At 41.8% G+C, this 12,434-nt stretch overlaps 1 protein-coding gene across 2 annotated transcripts in view; it reads left to right on the top strand.

The window, feature by feature from the left end:
- Window positions 1-336: 336 nt before the first annotated feature.
- The window catches only part of NMT1 (N-myristoyltransferase 1), a 97,707-nt gene continuing 85,609 nt past the window's right edge, over window positions 337-12,434 (top strand). Inside the window, exon 1 of one of the 2 annotated variants that reach the window (XM_070944490.1) lies at window positions 337-471. In XM_070944490.1, the coding sequence (XP_070800591.1) occupies window positions 365-471 (107 nt within the window). In that variant the 5' untranslated portion in view covers window positions 337-364. Of the gene's footprint in view, window positions 476-12,434 lie in introns of both variants that reach the window. The other variant, XM_070944491.1, reaches the window with a different exon arrangement.

Consider the following 12,434-nt stretch of genomic DNA (forward strand, 5'->3'; position numbering starts at 1 on the left):
TAAGAGCATGTTTATCTATTTCTCATTTAGGGAAATATAATATTCTGCCTTTTTAATATTGCTCAAAATATTTCATTCTTCTAGGAGGGGGGCTTCCCACATAAAGTAAGACTCCCGTCTCTCCCGTCACTTACATATCAAGGTATCCAGAGAAAATAAGAGGTGGTTACTTTAGTATTGGAAACTTTTTTCCACAAAGGCTCATGGGTACTTTAGTCCCACGCCCTGTATTGCTTAAATATGGGATGTCTTAATTGTTCCTTTGCCTACAAATACTACGGCGCCCTGTAGTTGAGCGTCCAATCACGATTTGGCTTTGGGTACTGCGTAACCGCCGCAGCCGAGGAGGCTTCCCTTTACCAAAATGGCGGACGACAGGGAGACAGCGGTGAAGGGGACGGCAGGCGAGGAGCATGGCCACCAACGTTGCAGCGATTGTGAGAAAGATGACGAGCTCAGTTACAACCAAAGGCAAGTGAGTGCTGGCTCTCACGAAGAAAAAATCCGACGAGTTGACCTCTTGTACTACTATTGTGGAAGGGAGGGAGGAAAAGAAAGCCTTGCCTACTTTCTTTTGTGTAGCACTTGAAGGGCTATGTTGTGTGCTGAATGGGTTGATTGCGTTGCCCTGTTATCAAAGAAGCACCAATGGTTAGCTACCAGAGTTGCTGACAGCAGCATGACTGGAAAAACTCAGTAGTTGTCGGGCCTGACGCTTGTCCTAAGACCGTAATGGGACCTTTCCTTAGAACTGATATTTGGTGATTTGGGCTATAAATGAGCGTATTGAATATGGCCAGGAAGGCTCGTGGTGCTTGTTTGCTTTACGGAGACAAAAAGTTCTATCTTGTCAGCTCAGACTTTACCCATTTAGCTCAGTTTTATCTGCTTTGGCAGTGACTCCTCGGAGTCTCATACAGACATGTTTCTCTTACTGTATGCTTTTAGCTGGTTATGCTAAAAGCTACCAAGAGGTTTGTGTCGAGAGCTGCTTACCGGTAGATCACGAATTTCCTTGCCTTGGCTTAGCTTCAGGACAATCAAGTGTAAAAACAAAAGAAAATCCAAACAATCGTGTCTAAGTATTGGAAAATTAAGCTTCTGTTTTAGTAAGGACAAAAACAGCATTTGAAGTCTGACACAAGGTGATTTTGTTGATGTGATGACACAATAGCCACAGCATGGCTCTGGGAGTGTTTATAGAGGAAGAGAAAGCTATCAATTTTCTTACAGTTAAAATCTCAAACAGATCCTATCAAATTTTTTTTGAAGGAATGAATGTTAAGAAAGGGAGTTCAAGTACATGCTAAGAACATAATATAGACAGTCAAGTTACTGGAAAGAAAGGTGCAGAGTAAATGGATTAGCTGAGGTACACAAAATGCCAAGCTAAAATGTTTTGGGTTAAATATATTTTTGAATCCAGGAATTAATTTGTCACTATTTGTAAAATTTATTAGCCACCCATCTTGTCACAGAATAACTCTGGACAGTTACATGAGTCCATAAACTTTGTGAATTGCACACAATGTAGAAGGTTGTGATAGTTGGTAACCCTGTATAGAACTGCTTGCTTTGCAAGTAACATTCTTCTCACCTAATACATAAACTAGGTCAAACTGCCATACAAGTAGCAAGTTTTCATGACATTGGCAAGATCCACATTCTTTACTATGTAACATCCTCCCTGTGACAAAAGGAAGATTTGAAATGTATGTCAGGATTAAAAATATTTTTTCAGGCTTTCCTGTGTTTAGCAAATAAGAGTTATACTATTCCACAGTAACACAAAGGGGTAATGTGCAAAGGGGTAATGTGCATCTCTGTCTTTGATGTCTTAATGTCTCAATGTTGTGATCTCTTTCCCAGACAAATATGTGCCCCCACTTCCAAAAAGGACACCCTGTTTTCTTGATTGTAAATTATTCAATCAATCTATGCTTCCCAGAAACGCTTTTTATTGTGGAGTTCTATTACTACTGTATAATGTGTAAATAGATTTTCCATTACGTTTTACTGCTTTGCATCATATCTGGAAGGAGCTCCTATATCTTTAACAGTTTCATGAGTAGAAATAAGCTAGGACACTTCCTACCCATAACCTACTCTTGCACAGAAGTGCAGTTATGACAGGAGCTGCATTGTTGAACATTTGCCTAGCATATTGCTGATAGAGTGAACAGAACAGAGTTGGAAGGGACCTTGGAGATCTTCTAGTCCAACCCCCTGCTCAGGTAGGAAGCCCTATACCATTTCAGACAAATGGTTGTCCAATCTCCTGTTTAAAACTTCCAATGTTGGAGCATGTCAATTGTCCCACTAGAGGCAAGAATACTTTAGACCAGCGGTTCTCAACCTGGGGGTCGCGACCCCTTTGGGGGTCGAACGGCCATTTCACAGGGGTCGCCAAAGCCCTCTCTCGCCCCCCCTCACGCCTTCACTCACCCTCTGCCTCTGTTGGATCGCCGTTCGCTTACCCCGCCCACTCCCAATCTATTGCTGCCTCCGGAGTCCCAGCTGATGGCTAGAGGGAAAAAAACTTTAAATTCTTGCCGCGGGGCTTCAAAGGGCCACCCTACAGCTGATCAGTGTTAAAAGAAAACAAATGAATAGACTGATGCCTGCAAAAATAGAAAAAACAGCCCCTTTCAGCTTCAGCATAGGTTAATTACCATAAGTTGATTTGATCGGCCTCCCGACTCTCAGCTGTTTTGGGGAGGGCTCTGTTGCTAGCTAGATGCAAAGAGGTAAATTCCTGGAGCAGATTTTTTTTCCCCTAGCTATGCTGAAAAAGCGAAACTGAAAGTAAAGCAGGGTGTTTGCTGCAACATGACAAAATGAGGCAGAGAGAGATTTCTTTTTCTTTTTTCACACCAAAAAAGGTAGGTGCAAAACTGCAAACAATGGGAAATTTAGGGCCAAAGAGGAGGTTCAAGATTTTAAAACACAAAAGAAAAAAAGCTCTATTTAACTAGGGAATTGTAATAATTGAGATACTATTAATTGTATATTGTGTTGAAAGCAGAAATGGTTAAGTTGTGGTTTGGAGGAATATATGGGGGAAATTATTTGGTTTATTATTATTGGTAAATATAATTAATTGATTTGTAACAAATTGGATTGCATGGAAATAATTGGAATATTCATGTTCATATTGATTAATATACAAAATAGATAGTTATATAACTGATTTATATTAAAATGTTGAATATGTATTAAACAACTGTATTACATAATTACATAATTAACCAATGTGAGGATGGATATAAAAATAGATGACAATGCGAAGGGATATAATATAGAATAGAAGGGAAAAATTGAATTTGATTAAGATTAGACATGAGGATGAAGGATAATATTGGTTTTTTTAAAAAATAGATGAGGAATAAATATGGTAAAAAGGAAATATATAAATTGTAAATTTAATTGAAATGACTAAACACTGTGTTGGAAGAAATATCCTTCTGGGTTCTGCTCCAAGTGGGGAAAAAGACACTGGAAACATGGAGACTGCTTGGAAAGATGGTTTAATGGTGGACAGGATCACGTGGCTTGATGGGGCCCATTGTGTTAGTTTCTGTTGCTATTGTGTTGCAAATGTCCTTTGACAAAGGATTGACTTTCTGCCTCTGGCCCATTAACAAAGGGTGGGGGGCAGGAAGGTGGGAGCTGCTTTGTCTGTAAAATATGCTTCTCCATTTCTCATCCAGGGAAATATAATATTCTGCCTTTTTAATATTTCCCAAAATATTTCATTCTTCTAGGAAAGGGGTGGGTGCTAACCTCCTACAACTGTTTAAATTTGTGAACCAGCCAAATACTCTGTTCAAAGAAAATACGTTATATGTTTGTATGTGTGTTTCTAATTATTGCTATTTATTCATATTTGTTCTCTTTTATTCTTTAAAGTTTAACAATTCATTCTTTATCTTAATATCTTTATATTTGTTTGGGGTTGGCTTTCTTCCCTTTCATCTTTTTTATTGTACAGCAATCTTTCTCCTCAAACCTACCACCTCTCTCTTTTCTTTCCTTCTTACTTTCTCTTTCCCCCCCTCTTCTTCTTCTCCCTACTTCCTCTTCCTTTCTCCTTCTCCTCCTCTCTTCCTCCCTCTCTTACCCTCATTCCTACTCTAATTTCCCTTCCCTTCCTTCATCCCTCTCTATTGCTGTATCCTTTTATGCATATAGACTACTCAGAGGGCTGAAAAAGTTATTTTTGACTGGTCCTCGCACTTTTGACCAGTCCTCGAATTTACGACTGTCCTCACATTTTACGTTTTTTGCCCTATCTTATCACCATGGTGAAGAGAAGCAGTTGTGAAATAAGTGACACGGTTGTTAAGAATGCTGCACGGGCCTAAATGTGAGGATGGTCATAAGTGTGAGGACCAGTCAAAAGTGCGAGGACCTGTCAGAAATGACTTTTTTCAGCCCTCTGAGTAGTCCCTATACACATAGCCATGGCCACCCGGTCACATGACTAGCTAGCCACGCCCACCCAGTCACATGACCTCCAAGACACACCCACAAAACAAGCCACGCCCACAGAACCGGTAGTAAAAAAATTTAGAACCCACCCCTGGTTGGGGGTCACCACAACATGAGGAACTGTATTAAAGGGTCGCGGCATTAGGAAGGTTGAGAACCACTGCTTTAGACCATTGCTACACAACACTAAAAGATGCTTATCAGTCCTTACCACGAGCAGCTGTGGGACACTTTGATCATTGCATAATTCACCTTGTACCTGCCTACAAAGACTTAAAAGCACAAACCAACAATTAAATCAGTGAGGACCTGGACTGAGGAGGCAAAGTTAAAGCTACAGGCCTGCCTTTACTGCACTGATTGCAATGTTTTCGAAAATACCTCTGCAGACTTAGATGAACTCACAGATACTGTAACATCATATGTCAGCTTCTGTGAAGACCTATGTGTACCGACCAGGAACTTGTGAATATACAGTAACAATAAACCTTGGTTCACAGCTAAACTTAAGCAGCTACGTCGTACCAAAGAGGAAGCCTACAGAAAAGGTGATAGAATGCTGTACAATCAGGCCAGAAATGTATTAACAAGGGAGATCAGAGCAGCAAAAAGAAACTACTCTGAAAAGAAATCAGTTCTCAACAAGCGAACTAGCAAACATGTGGAAAACTCTTAAAAATATCACCGGTTACGGCAAACCTCCTTCCCAGGCTGAAGGAAATCATCAACTGGCAGATGACCTGAACGTGTTTTACTGCAGGTTTGAAAGGAAACTACAGCCACCTATCTCCACAACCCCAATCCCAGACACACCAACAACAGCCAAACCTCCTACAACTGACCCCATCCCATTGGGTTCACAACCCCTGGTGATCACAGAAAAGGACGTGCAAGATCTATTTCACAGACAAAAGCCAGGAAAAGCACCAGGCCCAGACAAGATAACTCCTCCTTGCTTAAAAGTCTGTGCTGACCAACTGACCCCCATCTTCACCCGAATCTTCTATAAATCACTAGAGATGTGCTATGTTCCTTCTTGCTTCAAACACTCCACTACCATCCCAGTGCCGAAGAAGCCCTCCATCAAGGAACTGAATGACTACAGACCAGTTGCTCTAACATCTGTAGTTATGAAAACCTTTGAAAGGCTAGTGATGTCCCACCTGAAAACCATCACGGATCTGCTGTTAGACCCCCTGGCAATTTGCATACCGAGCAAATAGATCGACAGATGATGCTGTTAATATGGCTCTGCACTACATCCTACAACATCTTGAGTCTCCAAAGACTTGTAAGTGGATCACAAGCTTCCTAACAGACAGGAAGCAGCAGGTGAAGCTAAGCAAAATCACATCAGATACCTGTACCATTAGCACAGCCCCCCTCCCCCCAGGATGTGTGCTTTCTCCACTTCACTTCTCTATATACCAATGACTGCATCTCAAATGATCCATCTGTTAAACTACTGAAGTTTGCAGATGATACAACATTGATGGGTCTCATTCGAGACAATGATGAATCCACATACAGACAGGAGGTTGAACAACTAGCCTCGTAGTGCGACCGGAACAATCTGGAACTGAACACACTCAAAAACGTAGAAATGGTGGTAGACTTTAGGAGAAACCCTCCCATACTACCACCTCTCACAATACTAGTCAACACAGTATCAACAGTAGAGACCTTCAAATTTCTAGGTTCTACCATATCTCACGACCTAAAATGGACATCTAACATCAAAAACATCATCAAAAAAGCACAACAAAGAATGTTCTTTCTGCGCTAACTCAGGAAGCTCAAACTGCCCAAGGAGCTGCTGATACAGTTCTACAGAGGAACTATTGAGTCTGTCATCTGCACCTCTATAACTGTCTGGTTTGGTTCTGCAACCCAACAACAGACACAGACTTCAGAGGATAATTAGAACTGCAGAAAAAACAATTACTACCAACCTGCCTTCCATTGAGGACCTGTATACTGCACGAGTCAAAAAGAGGGCTGTGAAAATATTTACAGACCCCTCGCATCCTGCACATAAATTGTTTCAACTCCTACCCTCAAAACAACGCTATAGAGTACTGCACACCAGAAGAACTAGACACAAGAACAGGTTTTTCCCGAATGCCATCACTCTGCTAAACAAATAATTCCCTCAACACTGTCAAACTATTCACATTAGGCTGCATTACTATTGCTATTGGTCTTCTCATCGTTCCTGTCGCCCATCTCCTCCCACTTGTGACTGTATAACTGTAACCTTGTTGCTTATATCCTTGCGTTTTATATTGATATTGATTGTTTCCTAGTATGATTTGATTGCTTATTGTACCGTATGACTGTCACTGGGTGTTGTGACTTGTGATTTTTGACAAGTGTATCTTGTCTTTTTATGTACACTGAGAGCATATGCACCAAAGACAAATTCCTTGTGTGTCCAATCACACTTGGCCAATAAAGAATTCTATTCTATTCACAACTTCTGGAGGCAAGTTGTTCCACTGATTAATTGTTCTGTCAGGAAATTTCTCCTTAGTTCTAGGTTGCTTCTCTCCTTGATTAGTTTCCATCCATTGCTTCTTGTCCTGCCCTCAGGTGCTTTGGAGAATAGATTGACTCCCTCTTCTTTGTGGCAACCCCTGAGATACCGGAACACTGCTATCATGTCACCAAATCACTTTGTCAGCTGCCCGGTATCCCGAAGCAGCGAAAAGGAAAGTCTCCTGGAAGCCGCCATTCAGCACTTGCTGGAAATCCAGGCAATCGAGGCGGTTCCGGAGTGCCAGAGGGGTCGGGGGTTTTACTCCACCCTTTTCATGGTTCCAAAGTCTTCGGGGGGATGGAGAGCAATTTAAATCTAAAAAAATTAAATTTGTATCTGGTCTACAAAAGGTTCAAAATGAATTCCCTAACCACCATCCTAGAGGGAATTCGGGAGGGCGACTTCCTGGCATCAGTAGATCTTACGGAGGCATACCTCCATGTGCCAATCCTCCCAGCACACCGTCAGTATCTCCACTTCTGCTTCAAGCAGTCTCACTACCAATACAGGGCCTTGCCCTTCGGACTAGCATCGGTGCCCCAGGCCTTCACCAAGGTTCTGGCGGTGTTGGCGGCTTATCTTCAATCAATTCCTATTCGTCTACAATGTTACTTGGATGACATTATTGTGCAAGCGTCCTTCGAGGAGACCAGGGAGGCATTGCAGACAACAATCACCGTTTTACGACAGCACGTGTTCTCCATGAACTTTCCAAAGAGTCAGCTGGTTCTGGCCACGAGACTCTTACATTTGGGGATGAAAATCGACACCAGGCTGGGACAGGTCTTCCTTTCCCAGGACCGCAAGGACAACCTGACTTCCCTGCTCCGACAGGTAAGAGCAGAGCATCGGGTTCCCATTGCCCTATTAGTACGACTATTGGGTATGTTTGTGTCATGTATCTCGATAGTGCCTTGGGCACGGCTGCGCGCAAGGACCCTTCACTGGTTCCTGCTTCCATGCCAATGGTCAGGCAACAGCAGCTCTCGGGCCAATGTATGTGTTCCCCCAGGGGTGTTGCACTCCCTTGAGTGGTGGATGTCTCCAGCGCTGGACAAGGGCTGTCTCTTCCGGGAGCCCAGTCGCATCATGATAACATCAGATGCTAGCCTCTTCGGCTGGGGGGGCTCACCTTCAGGGGAGTAGGGCTTCCAGTGCAGTCGGGAGAACGGCTGTAAGGAGCTCTCCCAAAAGCAAATTAGGTTTTTCTTTTTAACGTTTTAAAGTATTTTTATATTTTTAACTCACTTTTAATCTATTTTTAATCTATACCGGACTCTTACAAAGCACATATAGTGTGGCTACTGTTTGTTTTAGACATATTTTAACAACACTACAACCTGCATTCCTGGCCTAGGCTACTCCTGTGACTCCTCCTTGCAAGGCCTGAAATTCGGATTACCGGACTTGTTGACAAACCTCACTGGAGGCCCCTAACTTCGGAGGGGATTTTGAGCTGTTTGTTTTTGGAACGAGTACAGTAAGAAACTGGCTGCAGACGCTCCCGGTAGGCCTGCCTTTAATGAAACCTTATCAGCTTTTTAGTCTCCTTCCCCCACATATTTCCCTGTGAAATAATTTAAACAATTTAAACATTTCTGAAAATAGATGATAGCAAAGAAGTAGGAGTAAAAGACAAGCTGTTGTTTGGAAAGGAGATTGGTTTTTACCTCTGTGGTGCCTCGGCTGAGACCATCATTAAGGCCTACCTTAACTACGATTGCCGAGGGAGGATAAATTATTGCGATATTTAATTTCGCTGGGAGATACTGGATCAACTATCTACCAGAATGGGAAAGAAAAGTAAGAGGCAGAGAGCTTGCTCTCTCTCCCCAAAATCTATGACAGAACTTAATTACTCCAAGCCTCTTAAACAGCTTAAATTGGATGACTTTATGGAGAGGTGTAATCCAGAGCCCCAATCTGAACTTCGAACTTTGTCTCTGTCGACTGTATCATTGGGAGAGGGAGATACAGAAGGGGAGTTTTCTTCCCGGATTTCAGATTCAAACTCGCCTGCTAGAATGGGTGATTTTTCAAGCTCTATCCCCTCTCCTACTTCTAGCTGCTTAAAAGAAGTTCTGACATATTCAGACCTCAGAGAGATGGTCTGTACTCAGAGTATGTTAACTGCGCACACAGTAGATTCAATATATGACTTACTGACATCGATCAAAAGAGACATCGAGAGGATCTTCCAATTTTTAAATGGCCCTCACTCCGCAGCTAAGGAGGGTGAGATTCCACACCGTCCTGACGCGCGGAGAGAGTGGGAGGGTGTAAGACCTCAACCCAAACAACAAAGCATTGCAAGTACTGATGCTAACCCTCATCAAGGAAGAAGGTTGTTAAAGAAACAAATCGCTTTAAGGATAAGGAAAATCCCATGCAATAGAGGATGATGGACTTCAAAGGAAAGGATAACCCTCTCACTTGCACAGCAAGTCACCATGGTGAAGAGAAGCAGTTGTGAAATGAGTGACACGGTTGTTAAGAATGGTACAATGGGCATAAATGATGACCAGTCATAACTGCGAAGACCGGTCAAAAGTGCGAGGACCTGTCAGAAATCACATTTTTCAGCCCTCTGGGTAGTCCTTTTGTGCACAGGGACTACTCAGAGGGCTGAAAAAGTTATTTTTGACTGGTCCTCGCACTTTTGACCAGTCCTTGAATTTACGACTGTCCTCACATTTTACATTTTTTGCCCTATCTTATACCATGTTGAAGAGAAGCAGTTGTGAAATGAGTGACATGGTTGTTAAGAATGCTGCACAGGCATAAATGTGAGGATGGTCATAAGTGTGAGGACCAGTCAAAAGTGCGAGGACCTGTCAGAAATGACTTTTTTTCAGCCCTCTGAGTAGTCCCTATACACATAGCCATGGCCACCCGGTCACATGACCAGCTAGCCACGCCCACCCGGTCACATGACCTCCAAGCCACGCCCACAGAACCGGTAGTAAAAGAAATTTAGAACCCACCCCTGGTTGGGGGTCACCACAACATGAGGAACTGTATTAAAGGGTCGCGGCATTAGGAAGGTTGAGAACCACTGATTTAGATGAAAGACACTACTATAGACACTATATGGAATACAAATATAAAGTCACTCGGGTGGTTGTTTTTTTTTTTTTTGAAGATATTTGCCATTGATGGGGGCAGATGGTAATTGAAGATACCGAACATACTGTTGGAATTAGGATGTGATGTTACCCTAACATGGGTGATGGAGTTAACAATCCAGCTGAAAGACATTACAGAAGATATCATATGGATTACAAGCTTAAAGTCATTTTAAGAGGATTTTATTTACATAAGGGAATACTTTTTAGTGGTGTGGGCAGAAGAATAAAGATATTAAGAATTATTAAGTATGGTAGTCCTGTAGGAAAGTGGGTGGAGACAGGTTAGCTTATTGATTGTTTAGTTTAAGAAAAGGGATATTATGTTTAGATATGAATATATGTAAAAGATTTGAGTTAAGAGATATATCTATGGGGGTGGAGGAAATGGGCAGACTATGAGTTGAATCAATGTTAAATTAGGAATTATTATATAGTCTTATAGTGGAAGGTTGCTTTGAAATGTTATATTAATATACATAAAAGATTTGACTTAAGAGATATATGTATGGGGGAGAGAAAAAGGGTAGATTATGAGCAGAAATTGCTAAACTGGGAGATATAATAATAATATGCTAAATTAGGAGTAGTTATATAATGTTATAGTAGAATGTTATTTTGAAATGTATAGTATAAGGGGGATATAATAATATTATTAGAAAGAAAGGGTCAGCGTATGGGGGATGGAGCAAGGGGATGGTAAAGTATTATATAATCTGTTATGAATTTGGGTTTTATTTTGAAGAAGCCACAGGGAGGGGAGGGGGAGGGGGGGTTAGGGAGGAGGGGGGGAAAAAGGGGGAAAAATTTGTATTTGAAAAACTTTTTCAATTAAAAAAAAAAAAAGAAACCTGGCTGACTACTAATGATCCACAGATCAGCTTACCGGGTTTTGCCTCATGGCATAAACCGGCAGGCAAAGTCAATTTAAGAGGGAGGGCAATTGGGGGCTTAACCATGTTGGTCGAAAGGGATACGGGATGGAAGGGTGAAGAAATTTCTTTAGATCCTCAATTCCAATATATTCTGCCTATTAGATGTACGTTCAGGGGGATGGACGTAATCTTAATTAATGTATATATCGCTCCATTTTCATTCCACCTTCTAGGAAGGGATTTGTGGGATGAATTAGATTCAGTATTAGCTACCTTAAAGGGACGCTTTCCCCAAGCAAAAATTATATTAGCTGGAGATACTAATGCAAGACTAGGTCCCTCAATGAAGAGCTATGCTAACCGAGGCCTGGTACCAACTGGTTACTTTTATAATGAGTTCACTTGGTCCTCAGTGGACAAGAGGACCAATAAATATGCCCAGAGGTTAATTTCCCTGCTGTTTATGAATGATATGCAAGTACTTAGTGGCTCGAGTGATGGGTATATATATCCCTATACTTTCTCGTCCAACAAAACCTCAACCTCTATCGATTATATCTGCACTCCCTCTAGTTTAGTACACCATTTTTCAGAAGTAAGAGCTATATTTAGAGAGGAAAGTGACCACTTTCCCATCACGGCTCTGGTTTCACTCTCTTCAGAAGTTAGGCCTCATTCAAGAGAGGAAATTGACACCTTAGCAAACGCCCGGGTTTATAACTATAAAAGGTTATATTGGCACAGACTTGATGTCAAATCTGTCACCACTTATTTGGGCTCAGACGAAGCCAGACACCTAGCAAGGGAAATCTCCCAATCTAAGCCCGGAGACAACACCCCAATGCCAGTTTATACAGAGCTAACTTCTACTCTTAGGAACTTAATGATCCAGAACGATAGAAAAGTAGATGGGATCTCTAGAAAGTGGTTTGATGATGATTGCCATAACTTGAGGTCAAATCTAAGAGCCGCAGTTAAGAAAGTTAACCGATCCAGACAGGATGGTGATTATTCAAATATGGTCCAACTCAGGAGAGCATACAAATCCCTACTGAAAAACAAGAAAAGTAGCTATAACACCAGGATGTGGAAAGAGGTAGAAATGGCAGCGAAATCCCAATTCCCTACGATCTTTTGGCATAAGATAGCCGGTATATTAAAACAACGTTCCCCATTTATGGACACTGATATATCAGCAGTAAAATGGGAGAAGCACTATCTTGCTTTATTTGATGGTAACAATACAACAAATGTCTTGCAATTGGATATCCTCCAGCAAGAATTAAGGAAATGTCCGGAATGGACACCAGTTACCCCTACTGAAGTTAAGCATATAATTTAATCCTTAAAGGCCGGGAAGGCCCCTGGAGAGGACTTGTTGCCTCCTGAACTCTTTAGGTCCAA

Source organism: Pituophis catenifer, unplaced genomic scaffold, assembly GCF_029215685.1.
Source record: "Pituophis catenifer annectens isolate HBS135680 unplaced genomic scaffold, rPitCat1.0.hap2 SCAF_5, whole genome shotgun sequence".
Lineage (NCBI taxonomy): Eukaryota > Metazoa > Chordata > Lepidosauria > Squamata > Colubridae > Pituophis > Pituophis catenifer.